General features: G+C 36.6%; 1 protein-coding gene across 2 annotated transcripts in view; it reads right to left on the reverse strand.

Moving 5' to 3' along the window:
- Window positions 1-27395, reverse strand: part of PLA2R1 (phospholipase A2 receptor 1) — a 110633-nt gene that overhangs the window by 44170 nt on the left and 39068 nt on the right. For both annotated transcript variants that reach the window (XM_059394050.1, XM_059394051.1), the window contains exons 8-11: window positions 26185-26342; window positions 23075-23173; window positions 17891-18003; window positions 8811-8983 (exon numbers count right to left, since the gene is read on the reverse strand). In XM_059394050.1, the coding sequence (XP_059250033.1) occupies window positions 8811-8983; window positions 17891-18003; window positions 23075-23173; window positions 26185-26342 (543 nt within the window). The remainder of the gene's footprint in view (window positions 1-8810; window positions 8984-17890; window positions 18004-23074; window positions 23174-26184; window positions 26343-27395) is intronic.

Below are 27395 nucleotides of genomic sequence, written 5' to 3' on the forward strand. Positions count from 1 at the left end.
TCTTATTTTTTTTTTAAAGATTTTATTTATTTATTTGACAGACAGAGATTACAAGTAGGCAGAGAGAGAGAGAGAGAGAGAGAGGAGGAAGCAGGCCCCCTGCCCAGCAGAGAGCCCGATGCGGGACTCGATCCCAGGACCCTGAGATCATGACCTGAGCCGAAGGCAGAGGCCCAACTCACTGAGCCACCCAGGCGCCCCACACCCTTACTTCTTAAGCTTGTGCCTTATCCACCTTCCTTCTCTGCCCCTTTTTCCTTCTTCATGCAGAAAAGTGATGCTATAAGGGTAGATTCCATGGAATGGTATATATTGATATATACTGTATATGCATTTTATATGGTCTTTCTTTATTCAGCTTCAAAAACTCTGAGCTGGATATTAGCATCTACAGTTTGCTAATGCACAAATTGAGGCACAGACGTTTAGTAACTTGTCTAAGGCCACGTGGGGAGGGTTTGATACAGAACTTGAAAACAGATTGAGCTGAATCTACCATGAGACGATGTCAAGAAACACAGTAGACAGGCATACAATGAATAGTTGTTGAATGATTGGATCTTCCCCTCTAATTATGTTCCTCCTTTTCCAAGGACCTCCCTCTCATTCCCCTGGTCACATTTCTTTTCTGTGTGTGCCCACAGCATTTTCTTAAAGATCTATGATCCCATTTTTACCTTTTCTGACAGTTACTTACATTATAAAAAGATATGGAAATCTCCAAAGAGTGCCCAGAAATGAGAAATGAGAATAAGTTTTTTCCCATTCATGTGGTGGTTCATTTCAGAACTCTGCAAAGCCTTAAACTGGACCCACCTATCTATCTGATGGCTGGAGAGGCTTCTCCTTGCTATGTGGAGTCACTTTCAAGAAAAACAGATTTGATTTGCTCTCCCAGGATCCCAATTTCCCTGTCATTGGCAGAAGATTTCTATTGACTTGGGACAATTGGGGTAGATGCTCTAGAGTTACCCCATATGAGTGAAACACACCTTTTCTGCAGTAGCATCTAGATCTAGAAACAAAACTTTGGTCACAAAGCCTGAGTAATAGATAGATGCAAAATAATGATCTCAAAGTGTTTCCCCTTCTTTTTACAGACAACTATGCAACTGTAATATAACTTGGAAAAGATGTTTGAATGTCTTAACAAGAATGGACATACTTTTTTTTCCTCTCCTCTATAGCCTCCATTTATATCGAATCTTTAAGTACAAACTACATCTTAGTTTCTAATGCATTTGCATCCCTAAATAAGAAAGGCCCCATCTCCCCCTTTAATGAGTGCTGCTAGTTAGTATAGATAAAAATTCATTTTCCTATTTTACCTGTAGAGTTACTTCTTTTAAAATACCAAGTGCCACAGTCTCTTTGCTATTGCTGTTTTAGTAAAATAGCAGGAAACTATGTCTTCATAAAAATATCCCAGACATGGGGCGCCTGGGTGGCTCAGTGGGTTAAGCCGCTGCCTTCGGCTCAGGTCATGATCTCAGGGTCCTGGGATCGAGTCCCGCATTGGGCTTTCTGCTGGGCAGGGGGCCTGCTTCCTCCTCTCTCTCTCTCTCTCTGCCTACTTGTAATCTCTGTCTGTCAAATAAATAAATAAAATCTTTAAAAAAAAATATCCCAGACATGAAGCTATGAAGAACCCCCTAATGAATCAGTGAATCTAGGCACTGATCATTAGTGGCTGCTAACATTGCAAAAAGGGAGAAAAGTGAACATTACGTGCCTTCAGATAGAAGACACAGCTACTTATGAAATGGTTTTCTAAAAGAAAAGAAAAGAAAAGAAAATCTGAATTAATAATGCCTCTGATTCTAACTTTTTAAAAATAAAAATGTCGGGGTGCCTGGGTGGCTCAGTGGGTTGGGCCGTTGTCTTCAGCTCGGGTCATGGTCTCAGGGTCCTGGGATTGAGTCCCACATCGGGCTCTCTGCTCGGCGGGGAGCCTGCTTCCTCCTCTCTCTCTCTCTCTGCCTGCCTCTCTGCCTACTTGTGATCTCTCTCTGTCAAATAAATAAATAAATAAATCTTTAAAAAAATGTCAATTTTATGGAAAATGAAGAAGATATTAAACAACATACAGGGATTAAATCAAAAAGTCCAGACTGTAGGGAGCTGCAGGACAAATAACCCATTTGCACAGCGAATAAAATTTTTTAAAAATGGCAGGGGATAAGGAAGAAAGAAACATAGAGATTAAAATAGACTTTAAGAGATCTATCAACCAATTGCAATGTATAAATCTTTTTTAGGATCCTGACTCAAACAAACTGTAAAGTCCATTTACAGTTTATATTTATGAATATTTGTGAATAATTTAGAAATTTCAGCATTAACTAAAGATTTATGTTATGAAGGTATAGTTAATTACTGTTAGTTGTGATAATTGTCTTATATTCATGTTTTTAAAAAGAAATCTTTATCTTCTAGGGATAATATCGCAATATGTGTGGATGAAACAATATGATGTCTGGGCTTTGCTGTGACAAAATATGGGAAGTGGGTGAGGGTACACAAGAAACAAGATAGACCATGAGTTCATAATGGATGACATGGGTGATGGGTATATGGTAGGTCATTACACTATTTGGGGAACATAATACAAAGTCAAAAAAAGTGACAGAACTGCAATTCCACCATAGATGGAATATTCTGATGATATGACATAAGGACAGAGTCTTGACTAAGTTTATAAAAAACAGCAGGCTTCCTGTTCAGTGGTCAATTTATATAGTCAGTTTGGGCTGGATTAGGATTCTGACATGGGGACCAAGTTAATGGATACTTTCATGACAGGCAGGAGAAAAAATGTGAGTTAGGATGGTGTTTCTGCAAACTGCAATTTAAAAGAAAAAAGAAAACACAGAGGCTTTTATATTGCTATTTTCTTCAAAAAATGATTTACATTTTCATCTTATTCAGAGACAATTTACTCAGTGTCAGTCAGCATGAGCAGCCAAACTGAGCATCATGATATTATTTTTGCTTCAGGGAGAACAGGAAAAGAGTAGTGCCACTCAAATAAATTATAGCAGAAACTTATGAATGACAAGGAGCTCTGCTTCAGTTCCAGATTTTAGACATCCAAATATGCCCCAAGGAAGATAACATTAAAAACCAAGATTTTGTCTACTCAAAACGTATTAATTTGTTTTGACAGGTATAGACATTACTAACAAAATTCCAAAGTATATTAGAAATGAAACCTGAGCTTTTATTTCCCCAGTAATAGTGTGACATGGAACTTTACTAGTCTCTGCATTTTAATAATATTCATAGATTTGTGGAATTTGAGAAGGTTGTTTACTGACTGAATTATGATGTTTCTTGTTTAGAGCCATGCAAAGTCACCCTTTTCTGTACACATTTCCTAAACCAATGCTTATACGCAAAAATATGTATTTTGTCTTAATTTCATCTTATACGCATCTTTAAAAAGTATGGTTTTTGAAAAAATAATACACTGTATATTTTAGAGCATTTCGGATTCATAGCAAAATTGAGTGGAAAGTACAGACTTGCCTTATACCTCCTGTCCCAAATACATAAAACCTTCCTCACTATTGACATCCCATACCACAATGGTACATTTGTTAAAACTTACAGTGACACATCATTACCACCCCAAATCCATGATTTATATTAAATTTCATTGTTGGTGTTGTACATTCTGTGGTTTGGACAAATGTATAATCATATATATCCACCACTGTAGTACCATATAGAATAGTTTCATTGCCTCCCAAATATTCTATGCTTCTATTTATCTCTACTTCCCCCTAACCCCTGAAAACCACTTTTTATTAGTAATTTTTTCACTGTCCCATAGTTTTGCCTTTTCCAGAATGTCATATGGTTGGAATCATGTAGTATGCAGACTTTTCAATTGGCCCTTTTCCCTTAATAATGTGCATTTAAGTTTCATTAAATGTCTTTCAGCGGTTTGATATCTCATTTCTTCTTTTTTTTTTTTTAAGTTTTTATTTATTTTTTTCAGAGAGAGAGAGAGAGAGTAAACATGGGTACAGGAAGGGGGAGCAGGAAAAGCAGACTTGCTACTAAACAGAGAGCCTGATGCTGGGCTCCATTCAGGGACACTGGTGATCATGACCTGAGCAGAAGGCAGACATTTAACTGACTGAACCACCCAGCAGCCAGGCCTTTTGTCCATTTTTAAATCTTGTCTTTCATTTTCTTATTGTTGAGTTTTAAGAATTCTTTGTACATTTTGGATATCAGTCCTTTATGAGTGTGGCTTTTCCTATTTTCTCTTAGTCTGTGTCTTATTTTCTCATTCTCTTGGCATTGTCTTTCTCATAGCAAAAGTTTTTAGTTTTAGTGAATTGTTTCTTTCATGGATTATACCTTTGGTATCTAAAAAGTCATTACCTTACTCAAGGTCATCTAGGTTTTCTATTATGTGATCCTCTAGGAGTGTTATGCATTTGTGATTTACATTTAGGTGTATGGTTCCTATCAGTCAGTTTCTGGGCTCTCTATTCTGTTCTATTGATGTGTCTTATTTATTTATTTATTTATTTTTTCCAATACCACCCTGCCTTGATTACTCTAGCTTTATAGTAAGTCTTGAAGTCAGGTAGTGTCAGTTTTCTGACTATGTTCTTCTACATCAATAAGGAGTTTGCTATTCTGGGTCTTTTGCCTTTCCATATAAACTTTAGAATCAGTTTGTTGATATCCACAAAATAAGTTGTTGGGATTTTTATTGGGATAATACTGAACCATAGTTTTGTGAAAAACTGACGTCTTGACAATATTGAGTTTTTCTATCCATGAACATGGAATATCTCTCCTTTTATTTAGTTCTTCTTTAACTTATTTCACTAAAGTTTGTATTTGTCCTCATATAGATTTTGTACCTATTCTGTTAGGTTTTATATATAAATATTTCAATTTGGGGTAGTGCTAATGTAAATGATACTATGTTTTTAATGTTAAACTCCACTTGCTCATTGCTGTTATATAAGAAAGTAATTGACTTCTATTCATTAATCTTTTCTATTGCAATCTTGCTATAATCACTTATTAGTTCAAGGGATCTTTTATTGATTCATTCTGATTTTTTAAAAAGATTTTATTTATTTATTTGACAGAGAGAGATCACAAGTAGGCAGAGAGGCAGGCAGAGAGAGAGAGGGGGAAGCAGGGTCCCCGCTGAGCAGAGAGCCCGATGTGGGGCTCGATCCCAGGACCCTGAGATCATGACCTGAGCCGAAGGCAGAGGCCTTAACCCCCAGAGCCACCAAGGTGCCCCTCATTCTGATTTTTTATGTAGGCAATCTTGTCATCCATGAATGAAGCTTTATTTCTTTCTAATCTGTATGCCTTTTACTTGTTTTTTGTTTTTTTTTTTTTTTTTTTGGTCATATTGCATTAGCTAGGACTGCTACTACACTGTTTAAAAGAAGTGCTGTGGGTGCCTGGGTGGCTCAGTTGGTTAAGGGATTGCCTTTGGTTCAGGTCATCATCCTGGAGTTCCAGGATCAAGTCCAGCATTGGGGTCCCTGGTAGGTAGTCTGCTTCTCTCTCTGACCCTCCCCCCTCTTGTGTTCCCTCTCTTTCTCTCTCAAATTCTCTCTCTCTCAAATAAATAAATAAATAAAAATCTTTTTAAAAAATAAAAGAAGTGCTGACAAGGAACATTCTTGCCTTGTTCCTGATGTTAGTGGGAAAGCTTTTATTTTTCACCATTAAGTATGGTATATGTGGGTTTTGTAGATGTTCTTTATAAAGTTGAATAAGTTCCCCTTTATTCCTAGTTTGCTAACAGTTATTAAAACAAACAGACGTTGGATTTTGTCATATGTTTTTCTGCATCTATTGATATGATCATGTGACTTTTTAAAAATAGCCTGTTGATGTGATGGATTATACTAATTGATTTTTGGAAGTTAAATCATCCTTGTAAGATGGTATAAATCCCATTTGGTCATGATGTCTAATTCTTTTTTACATTTTTGGATTCAATTTATTAATATTTCATTGAAGATTTTTGCTACTCTGTTCATGAGAGACATTGGTCTGTAATTTTCTTTTCTTGCAATGTCTTTGTCTGATTTTGGTATTAGGGTAATGCTGGCCTCAGAAAGAGACAGTAAGTATTCCCTCTGCTCTGTCTTCTGTAAAAGACTGTAGAGAACTGGCATAATTTCTTCCTTAAATGTTTAGTAGAACTCACCAGTGAACTCACGTGGACTTGGTGTTTTCTGTTTTGGAAGATTATGAATTTTTTTTTAAAAGATTTTTATTTATTTATTTGACAGACAGAGATCACAAGTAGGCAGAGAAGCAGGCAGAGAGAGAGAGGAGGAAGCAGGCTCCCTGCTGAGCAGAGAGCCCGATGCGGGGCTCGATCCCAGAACCCTGGGATCATGACCTGAGCTGAAGGCAGAGGCTTTAACCCACTGAGCCACCCAGGCGCTCCGAAGATTATGAATTTTTGTTTCAATTTCTTTAATTGCTATAGGCCTACTCCAATAGTTTACTTCTTCTTGTGTGAATTTTGGCTGATTATTTCTTGTGTGAATTTTGGTCGTTTCATCTAGGTTATCAAATTTTTGGATATAGAGTTGTTCATAATATTTCTGTATTACCCTTTTAATATCTCTGGGATCTGTAGTGCTTCTCCCTCTTTTATTTGTGATATTAGTAATTGTGTCTGTTCTCTTTTCTTAGTCTGGTTACAGGGTTATCAATTTCATCGATCTTTTCAAAGAACCAACTTTTTAAAAATTGATTTTCTTTATTGAGCGTCTGTTTTCAATTTTACTAAATTCCTGCTCTAATTTTTATTATTTATTTTCTTTGACTTACTGTGGATTTAATTTTCTCTTCTTTTTCTAATTTCCTAAGGTAGGAGCTTAAATTATTGATTTTAGATATTTTTTTCCTAATATATGTGTTCAGTGCTTTAAATTTCCCCTTAAACATTGCTTTCTCTGCATCTTGCAAATTTTGATAAGTTGTATTTTTATTTAGTTTAAAATGTTTTAAAATTCCTCTTGAGATTTCTTCTTTGACCCATGTGTTATGTAAAAATGTATTGTTTAATCTCTAAATATTTTGGAATTTTCCAACTATCTTTCTGATATTGGTTTCTAGTTTAATCTGACTGTGGCCTGAGAGAAGACATTGTATAATTTCCATTCTTTTAAATTTGTTGAGATATATTTTATGACCAGAATATGGTCTACCTTAGTGAACATTTCATGTGATCTTGAGAAGAATGTATAATTTGCTGTTGATGGATAAGTAGTCTATAGATATCTGATACAGAGGTATTAAAATTTCTGACTGTCATAGTAGATTTATCTATTAGAAGATAGTAGCTTCATCTATTTTTTCCTTGCAGTTCTATCAATTTTTTTTCTCATGTATTTTGACACTCTGCTGTTAAGTATATACACATAAAGGACTGTTATGTCTTTTTAGAGTAGTGACTCCTTTACCATTATATAATATCCCTTTGTTTAATCCCTGAAAACTTTCCTTATTCTTCAGTCTGCTCTGTGAAATAAATGTAGCTATTCCTGCTTTCTTTTGATTAGCATTTGCAAAGTATATCTTTGTCCATCCTTTTATCTTTTAATCCACATGTATTTTTATATGTAAAGTTGGTTTCTTGTAGTCAACATACAGTTGTGTCTTGTGTTTTGATCTGTTCTGACAATCTCTGTCTTTTAATCGGTATATTTTGTCCTTTGGCAAATTACTATTACATATTTGATATATGAAAACTATTTTGATAGTATTATAATATCCACCTTTCCTCAGGGAAGAGCCTGAGGCTCCCTGACCTTTCCTCCAGAAACAAATTTAGAGGTAACTTATTGTCTATTATTTCTTGGCGTAGCCCTGATTGAGACCCCAAGGAAAAGGGAGCAAGGTATCCAAATCAGAGCTCATGCTAAAGTAAAGGGGTGTCAAGTCTAGGTTGGTGACCTAAAGACCTAAAGCTGGTTCTACAGGGGGTAGGTCTAGTGTACTTGTGGCTGAAGACATTAGTTTCTCTGGAACTAACTAACCTGGCACAGTTTCATGTTTTGGGATCTAGAGCTGAGCTTTTGAGAGTGAGCTACTTGAGGTCTAACTCTGAAATCCTGGCTAAGTTACCACCAAAGTCCATGGAGGAGATGGATTAATAAGAATGTTACCTAAGTAATGGGTCAGAATTCCACAGCAAAGTGGCAGTGACTGGACTGATAGAGTTGCCTATTTGTGCCCATTCACTGTGCTTTGAAGTATAATAGACTATTCTGGACTGAGTAAGCCCCTGAGATTCTTGGACAATGAGGGGGAAGGATGGGGAAAAGACTTTAAGAGGAAGAATCTGGACTTCTTGCTAATAAAGGCATACGTGGTATTGAGCAATAAATTTCTACCTTGAGGGTGCCTGTTTGGCTCAGTTGGTTAAGCAACTGCCTTTGGTTCAGGTCATGATCCAGAGTCCCAGGATTGAGTCCCACATTGGGCTCCCAGCTCCATGGGGAATCTGCTTCTCCCTCTGACATCCCCTCTCATGCGCTCTCTCTCTTAAATAAATAAATAAATAAATAAATATCTTTAAAAAAATTATACCTTGAACCTGTCAAATGTCACATGCATTATACTTTTAAAAATGACCAGCTACATGTCACCTCCTGGGAACCTGTGGTAATTGTTTTAGTTGATTTAGGCATAAAGAAAACATCAAGAAAGCACCAAAGGAGGTGGACCATGGATGGAAGGAATTTTAGTCAAAGAAAACAGGAGAGAGGAGTGGTATTACAATCCCTTCCACTCACGAGGCTGATGTGCATTCCAGTGTGTGTACTGCACGGGCTCAGACTTCTGTCCTGCTGCTGTTCTCCAAGTGTATTCTCCTGTATCATTTTGATCTTGAAGAGCGATCCAAAAATAACTCTCCTTCGTTTTTACCACACTACTGATCAAACTGGTAATAAAAGCCTGTTCAAACCTTAAAAACGGAAAAAGGAAATGGTTATAGTAGGTTTCTAGGCAATAAAAAAATGTCATTAAAGCGTAATGAGGTACACAGAATGGCACCAGAGTAATTCTTTCTGATGAATTCTTCAGAACATGGAGCAGAAAAACACTCAAAGACCCCAGACATTACTAATACATGCCAAATGTCTGTGCAATTCCCAGAAATAGATGAGTGAGGAGAATTTGACTCTCAAAGACAAGGCTTAATTCTTCAAGGAATATAGTCCAGCTCCACTTTCGGAGTATAGGTGGTAAAGCCCATCAAGCTAGCAATACATTTCTTGGCACAGCATGTGCTCTATTTTGTAATTAGGTCACATATCACATACCTTGCCATAATGTGTGTGCAATGGGGGAACTGGCAGTGGGGAGGAGGAATGAATATTGCCAACATGGAGTTCACATGCACCCACCCACCACACTTGCCTGGTGAGAATGGAACAGAGATTGGAGTCGTTATTTTATGTCTCCCAAATCGGTTTATTCACAAGCACATGGAGTCCTTGGCTTATTCAAATGTGTTCAGATGTACACATTCACTGAAGATAAATTTAAAACCCTAGGAACTAATCCAAGGATGTGCACCCACTAATATTTTCCCCACACAACTGAAAGAATTAGTATTCATTGATTGGTGGCAGTCATCCTTTCCCAACATGAATGCATCAAAAGTAGAATCTGGAAAATTTGTATATATGCTTCCACATGAATATTTAGTAGAAAAATATGAGTATTAAAACTTAAGTAGCATTGAAATTTTAAGCTAAGTTGTAATCTATCTTGAAAAATTTATTTCCAATGCATCTGAAGTTTTGAAGAAACACATTTCAAACAGTGGTAACTTTTGGCCAGAAGTGCTGAGTCAGTGAGAAAGGGTAGGCTTGATGAAATTACCCAGGAAACCTAAGAAAGCAAATTAGACTTTTTCATCCAATTCTGGAATTGTTTAGTTACCATGCATCCTTACGTTGCTAAGGGAAACGAAATCCATGGGGTCATTCAAGAATAGAAGAGCCTCAAAGGAAATGTGGGGTAGGGGAGAAATGAGCACAGAAAAAGTAAAAATTTTAATCATTATGAACATCACTACCAACATTTAATGATCTTAGGCATCCATGACACTCATCTTTGCAGAGCATATGGATTTTTATTATGGTCTAGTAAATATTTTCTGTACTCTATTAATAATCCAAATAGCACACATGTGAAATTAGAAAAGTTCTTTTTAACCAGATTGCAGTGGCAGAATTTTATGTAAATGTGTTTTAAAGGAAAGTACATAAAACTAAACATTGTCTAGATGCTATCGTAATTTTCCTTATGCTTCCAGTGGTTCACGCTCTCACAATTTAGGATCTGCTTTGCCTTCTCCTCTCTGAGACAGAGTAACATTTTTATCGTGCCCAGCCAATGCTTTAACTGCTGTCTTAGGAGGCCATCATGGAGGCTATGGCCAGACCACCATTACTGTGCTGGTTCTAAACCCAGGGGATAATGCTGGTTCTTCCATTACCTTGTACTACAGCATTTATTGGATAATAGAGAGGAAACTACAGCATTTATTGGATAATAGAGAGGAACGTGGCCTCTGATACCATTATTTATGACAACATTTTGCTTTTGTTCCCTGTTGATTTTATTTAGTCCACTCTGATTCGCTGTTTTATCACTAATAATGATTGCTTAAAACAATAGACACCTTGTGCTTCTTAAATTGGCAAGTGTTTTTTAAGTAGTTGCTTATAATACTCATACAGTATATCCTAAAACCTTAAAATCAGGACCCTAGTTTTCTTGGTATGGTTTAGAAGATATCATTGTTAATAAAGAAATTCAGCAAATATATCTTTCTTTTAAATCATATATTCTAAGAACTTAAGTCTAGATCACAGCATGCAGCCTTTTGAGTGTCTATTTCCAACAGATAAAGAAACGAGAGGACATTTTATATTTGTTATCACTCACTATTTCATTCCAAACACTTAAAAGGGTTGTGAAAACTCTGGTTTTACAGTAATAGAACAGATGATCTTTTAAAGTCTATTTTGGCCTTGTGTTCAGAATTCTTCATCTGAGAATATTCCAGAGTTTTTTTATGTTTGGACTTTTTGCCTGGTTTCACTGGATTATGTAATTCAAACGTTATTGTGACTTAAGGAGCAAAAAGTAACCATAAATACATGTTTTTATATTTTTATTTGAATCAGAATAACATATCCAAGGAATTCAATAAAGTAAACATTTTTATTTTTTAGAAAAACAAATGTTAAAATACTTTCCATATGTGTAACTACTTATAACATCAAATTTTTAGGGAAATAATTCTTTTTTTTTTAAGATTTTATCTATTTATTTGACAGAGATCACAAGTAGGCAGAAAGGCAGGCAGAGAGAGAGGAGGAAACAGGCTCCCCACCGAGCAGAGAGCCCATGCGGGGCTCGATCCTAGGACCCTGGGACCATGACCCGAGTCGAAGGCAGAGGCTTTAACCCACTGAGCCACCCAGGTGCCCCTAAGGATTAATTGTTAAGCTTAGAAAAAAATTTTTTCCAGTGAACTCCTTAAAGAAGTTAAGAAATCAAATGTGCATTTTCAATGTAAATAACAAAAATATATCTTGAATTTCCATCAGTTTGATGAGAAATTGTTACTCATGGTGCTAAACATTACATTTTAATTTTAAAAGTGCAATTTGAAGGCAGCAGTACTTATTTTTTGGATACACTGAAATTTTTTTCATTTCAAAATAAAATTTACATTTCAAAATGCACACCTCAAAAGGAGATATTGTATATTTGAATCTCTAACTGAACATATTTCTTCATCCATTTAGCCAGTGACCAATGTAGCTGAAAAAAAAAAAAAAAAGATGTTTCTTGTCTGTGAATAACACAACACTTAGCAGACAACAGTACTTGAAGATTATGTTTGTGTTACCTAAAATAAGAGATTGAAAAAATAATGAATGGATGTAGCTTCACTAGAGAGCTTATTTCAATTAAAAATAATAGTGGTAGTTTTACACTATAGTGATCCACTTAGGAAGTTTTCAACTTTGAGCTGAATAATTACAATAGGATTTCTTTTAATAACACAGGTGATAACATTTTTAATACCATATTCGAATAACTTACTCTATTGTGGAATGAATACAAAAATGAGAAATTTCTTTCTCTTTCTTTTAAATAAAGAATAGAAATAAAATACTAGTAGTTTCAAAATGGGAAACATACATCATGATTATTGCCACAAAAAGTTTTTGGTGGCGTTCCTCAAGAACTAGAAATATTCGGTTTTTGGCTGTTGTTTGTCGCAAAAGACTAGAAGAGGAATATAGACTTAGAAAAGATACTTAACATACACACAAAAAATATACCTAGAATAAAAAATTCCAAACTGTTAATGACAGTTACTTTTGTTAACTGTGAATGGGAGAGAAGTGGGATTGTTTGGGAGGGAGGAGGAATGCAGGTGAGAGGGCATGTTCACTTTTAGTTTATATTCTTCTGGCTTGCTTGAATTTATACCAATAAGAATGTTTTTATTGCATAATTTTAAAGAGGACAACTAAAAATACGTTTTTAAAAAGAAAGTGAGGGGTGCTTAGGTGGCTCATTTGGTTGAGTGTCTGGCTCTTGGTTTCCACTCACGTCATGATCTCATGGGTTGTGAGATTGAGCCTCAGGTCATCAGGCTCCACACTCACTGCAGAGTCTGCTGGAAGATGCTCTCCCTTTGCTCCTCCCCACGTCCATGCATGCACACATGCGTGTGGGTGTGTGAGGGTGCTCTGTCTCCCGCAAATAAATAAATAAATCTTCAAAAATATATAAAATACATGAAAAAGAAAGGTAATTGGATTCTATTAAAAAAGTGTTAGAACTAATAAATTCAGTCAAGTTCGGGATGCAGTCAACACACAAAAATCAGTTGCATTTCTGTACACTAACAATTAAGAATCTGAATCAATTCAATATATAATAGCATCAAAAATAAAATAAATACTTGGGAATAAACTTAGCGGAGGAGGCAAAAACTTGTACACCAAAAACTACAACACACTGTTGAAAGAAATTAAAGATCCAAATAAATGGAAGTAGAAAAATCCACTTTAAAATTCATATGGAATTTCAAGGGATTTCAAGCCAAATATCAAAAACAAATATGAAAAAGAACAAAGTTGGTCTCACATTTCTTGATTTCAAAACTTACTGAAAGTACCACAATAAAAAACCGTGTGGTACAGCATAAAGACAGACACAGATTAACAGAATAGATAGAGAACCCAGAAATAAACACTTGTATATATGGTCAAATAATTTTCCACAAGGGTGCCAAGACCGTTCAACGGGAAAAGCACAGTCTTTTCAACAATGATTTTGGGAAAACTGGATATTCACCTGCGGAAAAATACACTGGGTCTCTTCTTACATCATATGATTTATAAAAATTAACTGGAAGTTGATCAAAGGCCTAAACACAAGAGCTAAGCTTATAAATCTCTTAGAAAAAAATAGGGAAAACTTTTCATGACATTGAATGTGGCAATTATTTCTTAGATATGACACCAAAAGCACAGACAACAAAATAAGAATGGATAAGGTGGACTTAATCAAAATTTAAAACTTTGTGCATTGAAGGGCATCAACAGAGTGAAAAAGCAACCCACAGAACAAGAGACTGTATTTGCAAATTATGTATCTGATATGGGATTAAAAACTAGACTATATAAAGAACTACTACAATTCAACAACAAAGAATGAATTGCCCAATTAAAAAATAGGTAAAGGACTTGGAAAAAAAATTTTCTCCAAAGAAGATATATAGATGCCAAAAAGCACATGAAAAGACATTCAGTATCACTAATACTTAGGGAAGTGTGGGTTGAAACCACAATCAGATACCATTTCATACCCATTAGAATGGCTATTATATAAAAACAACATAACAAGTGTTGGCTAGCTTGTGGAAGAATTGGAACTCCTGAGCACTGCTGGTGGGATTGTAAAATGATGCTGCCAATATGGAAAACAGTATAGTTGTTCCTCAAAAAATTAAGAGTGGAATTATATCAGAAAGTTCACTTCTGGATATACTACCCAAAATAACTGAAACCAGGGACTTGAAAGATATTTGTACATTCATGTTCATAGCGGCATGTTTCACAATTTCCACCAAAAGGTAGAAGCATCTCATATCTATTGTATGAATAGATAAACAAAATGTGGTATATACATATTATGGAATATCATTCAGCCTTAAAAAGGAAGGAAATTCTGACACATGTTACAACATATATTAACCTGGAGGACATTAGACTAAGTGAAATAAGCCAGATAGAATAGCACAACTACTTCATGATGCCACTGACGTGTTAACTTAGAGCAGCCAACCACATAGAGACAAAAAGTAGAATGACTGTTGCCCAAAAGTGGGGGCAGAAGGAAATGGGGAGTTATTATTTATGAGACTGACGTGCTACCTACTGCGCTAACGAGGCATGTAAGAGAGTTATTATTTAAAGGGTACAGAATTTTAGTTTGGGAAGATGAAAAAGTTACAGAAATGGATGGTGGTGATGATTGTCCAATGATACAACTGTACTTAGTGCCACTGAACTGTATACTTAAAAATTGTTATAATGATCAGTTTTATGTTCAACATATTTTATCATAATAAATAATTAACAGCAAAAGTGTTTAGGGAATATGGTGGTTGCAGGAAAATAGCACAGCTGTAAAAATGCTTGGAGATAATGCATATTTAAACCTAGAAGAAAATGAGATACTGCAGGATTTCTTACTTTGGGGAAAATGCAAAAAATTACATGTTATTTGGATTATTTTATGCCAAATATTCCATGGCTGATTGATTCAAGATTTAGATACATATGCATTTACACGATTATCCATCATAATGATAACTCTGGAACTCAAGTTTTGCAGTTATGCACTATCTGAAAGTAGTGTCCAGGCCTGAAAAAATTTTGTAACCATTATCAAGAAAATAACATTCTGCTATTCCCCAATAAGGGTCTGTTTTTCTTCCTCTCTCTATTCCACAAAGTGTTAAATGTCCTAGACCAGGAGCAGTTGACTGATAACAAAAGAAATAAGTAATCTGTAGCAGGTGGTTCTAATTGTGCCCATCAAATCTGTTCTCAATTGTGCAGAAGAGTGGAAAATCAATTAGCAACTATAAGCTTGAGCACTGGTGAGTGACAGAAGTGTCTTAACTCAAACAGGAAATCAGTAATAGAAAAAAATGATTACCAAGGCAGCGAGTGGACACTCCTGAATCTGAGGAAACTTTCCGTTTATTGCCCAACCTTCTCTGACAAGAGATGGTGTTGAAAAATTTTGTTGTGCCTTGTCAGTCAAAGAGTGGAGTGGAGTGTGGGTCATTGTTTCTTACCTGATGGAGTCTGAGTGAATAAAAATGGAAAGCACGGGGCCCTTCCTTTCCTCAACCTGCATGTCTTGTGTTGGAGTCACTGCTCTGGGTATAGACGTGTTTGCAGGGCAGTGTACACGCGTGGCAACTGTCTGGGAGAGATGCCTCACCGGGGCTAGTGGAGAGCACTGCGGGAGCTTGACTGTTCACTGAGTAGCATACTAGCACAAGATCATCTGGTTGGGCCTACAAGGTTGTTGACAGAATGAAAAAAAACTTACCAATGCTATAGGTTTGCTTTAGAGTTAGGTCGTACATTAGTATTGGCAACTAAATACACTTTATCAAAGAAACAAATGTTTCCAGTTTTGGAGGAAATGAAGCCAAGGAGATTTTTTTTCCAGACACTTTCTGTTATTTGTGGGAGGTCTCCATTCTTAGAAAATGAACCCTTTGAATGCTAACAGATTCCTGCCCTACTGGGTCACTATGGCATTATACGTTATCTGTAATGTCACTTTGTTGGTTTTTTTTTTAAGGGTTCATTTATTTATTTGTCAGAAAGAGAGAGAAAGAGAGCAGAAGCAGGGGGAGTGGCAGGCAGAAGGAGAAGTACACTCCCTGCTAAGCAAGGAGCTGGATGTAAGACTCAATCTCAGGACCCTGGGATCATGACCTGAGGTGAAGGCAAATACATTACTGACTGAGCCTCCCAGGCGTCCCTGTAATGTAACTTTGAATTTATCCATTTATTGTGTTCTTCTACTTTCTTCACTTGTTTTATATTTCTATGTTCTATCTCTAGCTCCTGGCCTGCAAGTGGCACCTGGACAATTACACCATGACTTTAATTTCTCTTGTACAACATGCCAGTATTTAATATGGTACCTCTTGCAATATAGATGTTTAATAAATAATTTTCTAATAAATGCCTATTGTTTTTTTTGCATTGTCAGATAGCTTATGAAAAATAATTTACACACTGCCAGGTATGTGACAGGTATTCAATGAATATTACATACAAAAAAGAAAAGATTAAGAAACAGGTGAAACAATTAGACTTATTTTCTTCACTGAAAAATGTAATTAAGTTATAATTAACAAAAGAGCATAGCTTCATGGATCAGGCTCCTGAATAAAGCCCAATATTGGCTCACTTACTGGAGGACTTCTAACCCAAGGTCTTCTTGAAACGTTTTGGGTGGGTGATCAAGTTGAAGATAAAGATTTCCTTCTGCCTGGCAGCTGGGAAGAAGGAAGGTAGAACCAGAACAACACTGAGATACATCAAGGGTGGTGCTATTCCTGAAGGAAGCGTCTCCTGAGCACAAAATGTCTCACTAGGCAATTTATTATGACAACTGCTGTCAACCAGTGGTGTAAGTGCGTGTGTGTGTGTGTGTGTGCGCGCATTCTGTGCAGGTTGGAAGGAAAGACTGGCAAAGGGAGAGGTAAGAGGAGGAAGGAAATACTAGTGGCTTTGAATGTTGACTTCCTCTGCAAGGAGAGGAGAGAAAGCAATAATTCCTCCTACAGGTTAGACCTATGTCCGAAATGTTTCTGGATAAAACCCTAGTGTCAATTGTCTTGTTTCCGTGGCTTCAGTGGATATTTCTAAAGGCAGTGGCCTCAGTAAAAAAGCAAGTGGCTAGCTTTGCAGGTATAAGTTCCCATGCAATTACTGAAGGGTTCTACCTTGTTTCTGTCTTCAGCTTGGAGGAGTCAATTTCCCTTATTGTTCTCCTGGCATTGTTAGTGACACTCGGGTCACTTCAGGGGTTGGTATTTTATTCCCTATTACAAATCTATACTATGTTGCAAATTCTGTGGAGTGTGAAAAGGACACAGTCTCTCTCTTAGTATGGAGAAGACACCTGTGCACAGAGAAGTCTACATCTAAGCAAATATAGAGCTAAGAAGCAATGGGGAAGCATTTGAAAATATTCCACATTTTAGCTATACTTTTTTTTTTCAGTTAGAGTTCACATTTATTGAGTCCATAGCCAAAGCCACGTACTATGCCTTTGACATGCATTATCACGTTGTATTTTTAATTTATTTTTTAAAATTTTTAAATTTTTATTAACAAATAATGTATTATAGCCATACTTTTAAAAAACTCCATATTACTTACACATACTACATTAAAAACATAATTTTTAAATAACATACTTTGTTTTCAATATAAGCCTTTGGATAAAATCGAAATACAATTGAATACATTAGCAAAGCTAAATAATTAATAAAGCTTTATGGAAAGTAAAAGTCATCTTAAATTTGCTCTTTATTACTCACAAATTGATTTAAGAATAATGTTATATGATTTAAATTCATCTCAATCAATAATTTAAAGAATTTAATACTCTAATGTACAGTACACTTTAGATTTTGACAAGTTACTGATTATGGCTAGGTTTTATCATCCCAGGAGCACTGCTGTCAAAAAAGTACAGTCGTGTTTCTGATAGAAAATTTCTATCTTACCTGTTCGTAATGGTTACAAGGGCAGGAGGACAGTAATAACCATTGGAGGCATGGTCAAAACTTCGAAGGACAGTGTCAATTTTGTAACAGAATCCACCATGTCTCTCCCATCCCTTAAAAAATGAAATAAGAAAATTAAGGACATAATCTGATTTAAAGAGCAAAATCAGTTTTTGTGTATTCTCACTCAAAAGTCAAAACTTGAATTTTTCTCTTGAAATCTTTGTATGTATCCTATCTGATAATGCCATTAGCTACAGACACTTCTATATTTAAGTAATGATTAAAACCTAAAAGTTAATTAACCTGTAATCTTAAAAAACCTAAAACAGATGAAAATAAAGGGGACACTCACTCAAGATTCTCTCTTTCTTTCTCTCTGTTCAGACTTACAGAATTTCATGGTTCCTACAGGATGGTAACAATTAAGAATGTTGGCTTTGAAGGCAGAATGCATGGGTTTGAATATTGACTCTGCTACCGTGAAGCTTTATTTAGTCTCTAAATGTCTAAATTTTCCCGTGTGTGAAATGAAGATAATAATAGTGTTCTACGGAGTTGTTCTGAGAATCAAAGGGACACAGTACAGGCAGAGATCTTAAATAGAGCCAGGAACTCAATATGAGCAATGAAGACATATGTATCTAGATAATAGTGTATATTTTTTCAACTTTCTTTCCTATTGCTTATTTCATGATATCCCACTAAGATTCATCGAGGTTAGAGAACTGGATAAAGTCACAAGCCAGTGGACAAGCTGGTCTGGAACCCAATTCTAATGTAATCCAGGATGGTCTTAGCTGCATCATAATATTTCTGAATAGAAACTGGCTAAAGTGTGTGTGTGTGTGTGTGTGTGTGTGTGTGTGTGTGTATAAAATTCTAAAATCAACTGACTATCCTTTGAGAGAGAAAGAAAGCAAGCTTTGGCACTTGAACAAAAATGATAAATGTGTAGCTCCATGGCTCCGCCCCGAGAGCAATGAAGGGTGGCTCTGTTCTTTAAAATCATATACTACAGGAGACATGCATTCATTAGTCTTCTGTACTTCAGCTGAGTTATTTTAGTCCTTTTTCTTTCAATATTATAAAATCACATCTCTTGCATCTATCTATTTTTATGTGTTCACCAGGTTTTTTTTTTTTTTTTTTTTTTTTTTTTTTTTTGCATTCATGAGTTTTAAAATACACTTTATTCTGTGTCATGCCAATACTTGCCGGATTTTGATCAGATATAAAATGATTTCTGCTATATTTCTTATAAAAGGTCTCAGTCTTGTAGTAAATTAAAGTAAACCTTATTTTAGAACTCAGCTATTTTAGTTCAAAACATATTAAATGAGGTGTGGACCACAGGAGTTCCACATCCAGCCAGCCAGGATGGGCTCTGAACTCACTCTTCCAACCTCTCCCCATAACCTTATCTGTGTGAGTAGTTGACAGTTCCAGCCAGAACCCCCTGGATCACTCCAGATGGGGTTAGAGGTTAGACTGCTTTTGTATTTGGAAGGACAGGCAGAGGAAGGCTGACAATTTGACCTTTCTAACAAAGTATTCCTTCTTCATTAGTAGTTTTCAGATCACAGGCTGCTTAGTAAAGTAAAAAATCTGAGTACTGAACAGGCTCAAGAAAATTGGTGGGGGGTGGGGGGGATGTGGCATAGTAATAACCAGAAAAACAAAGCCTCTTTACTACAAGCCTTTGTCCACACAATGAAATTGGGAGGAATAATTGACTGTATCTGTGAGTATCTTTTGTCTATGAGGCACCATTTCATTTTACATGATGGTGATGACAGCCAGTACTGAAACAATTGCTCATATTATACAACCCCAAAAAACTAAGAGGGAAAAAATTCTTTTTTTTTTTTTTGCCTTGAAATTACCAAAAAAATTTCCTCCTTTATGTAGTGCCTTTCATTCCTGTGACTTATCTGTTCCACAACTGGAATGCTTTATTTCCCACTATCCTTCACTCATTTTGCCCAACACTGTCTGCCACCTCCATAGGCAACCATCCAGTTTGTTCTATGTATTCATAGGTCTGATTCTGCTTTTTTGTTTATTGATTTTTTTTAGGTTCCACATGTAAGTAAAATCGTATGGTATTTATCTTTCTCAGATTTATATTTCACTTAGCATTATACTCTGTAGGTCCACTCATGTTAGTATAAATTGCATGATCTCATCCTTTTTAATGGTTGTGTAATATTCCTCTGTGTGTTTTGTGTGTGTGTGTGTGTGTGTATACACCACATCTTCCTTATCCATTCCTCTACTGATAGTCATTTAGGTTGCTTCCATATCTTGGCTATTGTAAATAGTGCTGCAATAAACAGAGAGGTGCATGTATCTTTTCAAGTTAGTATTTTTGCTTTCTTTTTTTTTTTAAGGTTTTATTTATTTATTTGACACAGAGAGAGAGAGATCACAAGTAGGCAGAGAGGCAGGCATTGGGGGGGGGGGGGGGAGCAGGGTCCCTGCTGAGCAGAGAGCCCAACACAGGCTCGATCCCAGGACCTTGAGATCATGACCCAAGCCAAAGGCAGAGGCTTAACCCACTGAGCCACCCAGGTGCCCCATATTTTTGTTTTCTTTGGGTAAATACCCAGCAGAGGAACTATTTTTAATTTTTGAGGAACCTCCTTACTATCTTGTGCAGTGGCTGTACCAGTTTACATTCCGATCAACAGTGCATGAGTGCATGAGGGTTCCTTTTCCCCCACATATTCACCAATACTTGTTATTTCTTGTGTTTTTGATTTTAGAGATTCTGACAGGTGTGAGGTGATATCTCATTGGGGTCTTGATTTGCATTTCCCTGATGAGAGCTACGTTGAGGGTCTTTTCATGTGTTTTTTGGCCATCTGTATGTCCTCTTTGGAAAAATATCTACTGAGGTCCCCTGCCCCATTTTAGATTGGATTATTTGGGGATTTTTTTTTTTTTTTTAGGTGTTGACTTGTAGAAGTTCTTTATGTATCTTGCATATTAACTTCTCATTGGATATACCATTTGCAAATATCTTCTCCCATTCAGTAGGTTGCCTTTTTGTTTTATTGATGGTGTCTTTCATTGGAAAAAGGTTTTTATTTTGATGTAGTCCTAATAGTTTACTTCCAATTTTGTTTCCCTTGCTTTAGGAGACATATCTAGAAAAATGTTTCTATTATCAGCGTGAGGGAAATTACTGCCTTTGTTCTTTTCTAGGGTTTTTATGGATTGGGAGTCTCACATTTAGGTCTTTAATCCATTTTGAGTTTATTTTTATGTGTGGTGTAAGAAATATTTTATTATTATTATTATTTTTTAAAGGATATATATGTTTTTAATTTTTATTTATTTATTTGACAGAGAGAGATAACAAGTAGGCAGAGAGGCAGGCAGAGAGAGAGAGAGAGGAGGAAGCAGGCTCTCTGCTCAGCAGGGAGCCCGATGCGGGGCTTGATCCCATGACCCTGAGATCATGACCTGAGCCGAAGGCAGCGGCTTAACCCACTGAGCCACCCAGGCGCCCAGAAATATTTTATTATTTTTTAAAAATATTTTATTCCATTTATTTGACATGGAGAGAGAGAGCGTGCGCACAAGAAGGGAGAGTGGCAGGCAGAGGGAGAGGGAGAAGCAGGCTCCTCGCTGAGCAGAAAGCCCAGTGTGGGGCTCAATCCCAGGACCCTGGGATTATGACCTGAGCTGAAGGCAGATGCTCAACTAACTGAGCCACCCAGGTGCCCCTGTGAGAAATATTTTTTAAGTTGATGTTGCATGTACAGACTGTTTAGAAAAGTGCCATGAAGCAGTTGGCTAAAGAAAAGGAAACTTTTGAAACCATATTCGCAGATTGATACATAAAGAAATTAACAGGACTTTCATCATAAAGTTAGAGAGCTGGCTCTGAACTTCAAATTTATTCTGAACTTTACATACTGGTAATGCTAGCCAGAAAAGGAAAGCAGTGTACAAATGTTTGAATAAAATGTCAGTTCTGTTTCTGCTGTTTAAGAAATTAATTTCCTTTTCAACAAATGCAACATGTTGAGTTGCCTTGAAAAACCATAGTAAGGCATATTTTTTTTTCAATATTTCTGATCAGATAGAAATTAGATCAGCAATCAGCTCTAAGTAATTCAGGAATTATAATGATTAGATATGATGTTTGGTAGTATGTCAGTTATGGCATAGGTATTATTGATCTAGAGGATGAAGAGTAATTCATTATGTTTACACACTGACTAATGAATAAAATGCAGTTTCTTGGAAAGATGGGTTATCACTTCATTGAAACATAAATAATTGGATTAGAAGAGTAAAAACATAAATAACTGAATTAGAAGAGAAAATAATTAAAAATTGCATAAAAATCCAGGTTTGGGAAGTTTTTGAGATGCATACAAATCTCCAATATTTAAACCCAAATTCCTTGGTTTTGTGTATGTGTGTGTGAAAGAGAGAGAGCATGTGTTGAGAACTTTAATGCAGGATATTGAATGTATTTTAAGAAATTTAAAACAGAAGTCTACCTTTTAACTGAATCTAAAGTACTATGTATTTTTTTACTTTAAGTACTGAAAATAAGTATGTTAAGTACCAAGAATCATTTATTACTGAAAATATGAAAGTATTTTTCTTATCTCTTTCCCAAATAATAAATATATTGCAAACACGCACTTCTTGCCATTACTCTACTCAAATATTTAAGTTTAAGAAGAGAGAAATGGAAGGCAGCACTCTTAGTGCAAAAGTGCACTCTCCATCGAAGGAATGTTTTTCTTTTCACTCTGAGGGTCTTCACTGGAAGAGTAGGAAAACCACCTGTGAGATGCATCAGATGGCAGGCACTGTTTGTACAGATGGTATAACAGAATCATTTAGGTTTATAATTTCAAAAGAAAAGTAGTTTAGACTGAAGGAGCAACAATCCTTTGCAGCTGTAAATCCTTCATATGGCCCTAGCTGATAATCGCTTGGTTTGCTAAAAAAAAAAAAAAAAAAAAAGCTGTGCAAGATCAGAAAAAAGGTGGGGGAAGGAAAGAAAGAACAGAGACAGAGATAGAGAGGGGGAAAGAGAGGGAGGAGGAAGCAAAGGCAGGCGTGAGAGGGAGAGGGATTCACTTTAAGTTGCTGTTGAAGAAATTATTCCAGTTATGAACTCACTACACTGAACAAAACGTCAGCAGCACTTACCTCTCGACAGCCTGATTCGGTGTCAGAAGGGGCATGGCCTGCTTTCTTACAAATGTAAAAAAGTGTTTCGTCACAATTTTTAACTTTCCAGTGTCCCTCCTAAGTGGAAAAATGTTACAACATGAATGAATACGCGTCATGATTGATGCTGGTAGACAACATCAGTTATTTTGAATAAAAATATGATTAATGGTAAGTGTTTCAGGATGGGGTAATGAGTCAGGACTTTGTGTGGTCCTTAGAAGGGCCTCTCTCCCTCTCTCCATGGGAGTGGGAGGCCCTGACTATGAACAATTCTAAGACACGCAATCCCAGATTGGCAGGCAGGAGAAGAGGGGCCATTAATGTTTCTTGATAGTGTGCTAGGCTCAATATTGGGTGATTGTCATATATAATCTCAATGTTACTATGAAATAGGCATTATTATTCCCATTTTAAAGGTTGGATTTAATATGTGCATAAGGTTCTACAGTCAGTAAAATTTGGAACTGGGATTTAATACCAGGCTCAGCCTGGATTTACATTAAGCTGCTCTCAATTTTTCTTTGAAAAGGATGGGTTAGAGCTGCGATTCTCAATCTTTGCTGTGCACCAGGATTATTTGGAAGGGTTACGAAAACACCGATGACTAGGCCTCATATTAGTGTGTCTCATTTAATAGATCAGGTAGGACCCAAGAATTTGCATTTCTAACAAGGTTTCAGTTGATGTCGATGCTGCTGACCTGGGGACCGCGCTTTGAGAATAACTTGGATGTGACCAAGTCAGAATGCTGCTTCTTCTCTTTAATCACTTCTAAGTGTAAAACCGAATACTTTGTTATTTAATGGATAAACCTGATGCTGGGGGAATGCCTGGAAACTACGATGAATTACCCTAGATAACATTATAATAGCTGAACTTTGTGTTCAAGCCACAATGTCCTTCTTTATTACTAATTTTCCAAAGCCCTGCTCCATTTCTTCTTTATATGACAGGCAGATACTTTCATGTCTTCTAGTTCTGCAGACGGCTGCTCTAACATCCTACATTAATAATGAAATACAATAACTGCTAACAGATTAAAATTTTATCCTCCCAAAGGATTTGTTATTTTAACACAAATCAGACCTTTAGGCTAAAAGCATACAATTCAAATTTTAAGTGGTATCTCAGGCAAGCAGGGTTTCAGGGGAATATGAATACTGTCCTTCATCTGTAAGAACAGCTCTGGAGCGCCCCCCTGCCCAGGCTTCCAGCAAACCACCCAAAGGATAGTGTCAGGCATACTGCAGTTGCTTAATAACAATTGGAGGGATGGATGAATGAATAAACAGGTTCGTAGTCTCTCACATTCAAATTAGGCATCAACCACGCTTAGGTAACTTGTTAATTATAGTAATTATACTCATATTGAGCTCTACGTCAAGGTAATAAATGTTACTTTTTATGCATCTACTATTTAAGGAGCTACTGAGCAACCCGAAAGGGGGACACAAATATCACACTTATAGCAGCATTGTTCTGACACATTCTGTAATATTAATACCTGTCCTTACTCTCTAAAATACATTTTTCTGTCCAACTGTTGGCTCCTGTTCTGTGAACATGCTAAGTGAAATACCAGTGTCTATCAAATGAAAAAGGAGACCATTGGTAGGAAATGAAGGTCATCTTAATTATCTCAAAACCAATGAACCAATAAAGCATCAAATATTATAGAATAAACAGTGATGGCTTTTAGCAGTTAGACCCTAGACAAACATTTAGAGAGCTCATTGTCCCTCTTCAAATGTGACTTGAGAACAACCTTAGCATTTAAATTGTTACTGAGCATATCTGAGACAGCTTAAAAGATAATACAATGAAATGGGCCATAAGAGTAAGTGCTTAGAACTTTTCTGAGTTTGGTTGGCAGTTACTTTGTCAAGCTACTTAAGTAACATTTAATAAGCTGCACTTGGTATAGTATCCTGATGGTAGGAAAGAGTAAGAATGCCTACCAAATCCTATTGACTTAAAACTCAAATGGTGAGGTTAGTAGCTATCTGATCAAAGAGATTAAGTCTATTCTAAATATAATAAATGCTTCACATGGCTTGCGATTAAACTAATTTTATATAATCTAATCCGATGCTTTAGATAAATGAAAGACTACAGCATAGAGATAAATGTGATGTTAAGCCCACTGGGACCGCTATATACACGTGAGGAAAAGAACAAGATTTTCCACTGAGTCAGTTTTCAATGGGGTTACACACACTGTAGAAATCCTTTAACGTTAATCGGATAATGGAGCTTAAAAGCCATCAGTCCCTAGAGTAATTTCCTGACACCTCAGATTGTCTCCTCACACCTTCACCATAGAGGTCAATGGCACCATCATCCACAAACATGGCGGTCGCTCAAGCCAAACACCTACCCCACATCTAAGCTAGCAGCAATTCCTATCCTTCAAAGGATGTTTGAATTTCTCTGCTTGTCTCTAAATTCACTACCCCAGTTCAACACTGGAGTAGCCTCCAAACTGGTTTCTCTGCTTCCATTATTCCTCTCTCTTATCTCTCTCTATGTATCAGCCACAGTTACTTTTTAAAATGTAAATCAAACCACGCCCTTCATCTCCTTGAAGCCCTTTCGTCATTCTATAGCAGGCCTATAAGCCTCACATTTTTGGATTCCTCCTCCCCCCTCTTCTATGATCCTCTCATCAGTTCTACCTTCAAGCCACTCTGGTCTTCTTTTTTATTATTAAACGTGGAAAGCCCTTATCCTGCCTTTGGGTGTTTATACCATCTGCCATCTGCTGTCTAGAATGTTCTTCCCCTGCTCCTCAAGAGGGATCCCCCCCGCCCAAGTCCCAGCTTAAACATCACCTCCTAGAGAGCCTTTCCTGACTATCCTGTCTGAAGTAGCAGCCCCAACCCAAGTTTTTCACCATTATGGCATGTATTTCCTCAAAGCTCTCATCACAAATATAATTACCATGTTTTTCCTGTGTGCACACGTTTATTGCCTAGTATATAAGCCCCAGGAAGAGCAGGGACTGTGTCTGTCTTCATCTCTGCCACAGTCCAAACCCCTGATGAACATGGTCCTCAAGTGAGCATTAAACAGACAAACCAACTTACAGATTGCTCTGCTGAGACACATTGCTGGCTTCTATTTGGAAAAATTTGGGGTTCAAGTATGTGCCAATTAGTAAAGGTGACTGAGATGCCATTAGACCATTCAAAGGAAACTGGAATTTTATTGCTGCTCAAACCAATCCATGTTTCTGATGCATTTTCTGTAAGAGATAAATGTAAATTACAGGAATCCTATTATATGCAAAGGAGATAACACACGGAGCCTGTTACAAATGATTTCTTCTTTATTCATTCATGCAATAAAAGCTGTTTAAGTCTTGGTATACAATACCTACTTAGATCTTTTCCCCCTATACTACCCCATCTGCTTGACACAGACGTTGGAAGTGGGACAGAGTGTGATCTAAAGCCAATGCAAGGACAAAGCTTAAAAGCAAGTCAGATTGCTGGGACTCTAATTAGTTTCTGCTACTATATGAAAAGTAGATTTGAACAGTATGGTTTTGCCTCTGCCTAGAGAAAGGAAAAATAGCAAGGTCAACTGCATTAGGAAAAGGGCACTTAAAGAAAAAAACAGCCCTTTACAATATATTTTTTCTTGCCTTTTTTTTTTTTTTTTTGCCATGAGAAAAAAGGAGCAGGAACTCTTAGAAGCATTAAAATGGGAGCAATGGGGTTGCTAGAAAAGTAAATAAAGTTTGACAGCCCAGGTAAGGTGAAAAGACCCTAGGAGGCTGAGAGAAATGTTCAAGTGCCCCTATTGAGACAGAGGCAGCCACAGGATTCTTTTAATCTCAAATGCAGGAGGTGAGAAAAAGTGACAAGAGAAGGATTTTTGTTTTCACTCTAAACTAAAACCTAACTTTCAAAAGGTCACCAGAGTAGACTCTGGAGATTTTTTTTCATTAAAAAAAAAATACTCTAGCTCCAGTGATTTCAATGTTTTTTTAGCAGAATCCTATGGCATATATATGACATAGGTGGGGGGAATGGTTCTGATGGGCAAAAGGCGGGTGGAGGCCTAGGAGCTCAGAATTCCTGAATGTGGCACAGAGCTTGAAAACCACCATACCGAATAAATTTTCACTGGTTAAAGTTATTAAAATTCAATTATTTATCTCAGAAATTCCATTATTGCTGAGATCACAGGACCACAGCACACTACTGCTATGTAGTGACCATAAGGCTAAATTACAGGTTTAAGTTCTTTTATTAAAAGTTTCTGGAAATGATCTTTGCCCCTTAAAAAAAAA

Source organism: Mustela nigripes, chromosome 3 (assembly GCF_022355385.1).
Source record: "Mustela nigripes isolate SB6536 chromosome 3, MUSNIG.SB6536, whole genome shotgun sequence".
Taxonomy (NCBI): domain Eukaryota; kingdom Metazoa; phylum Chordata; class Mammalia; order Carnivora; family Mustelidae; genus Mustela; species Mustela nigripes.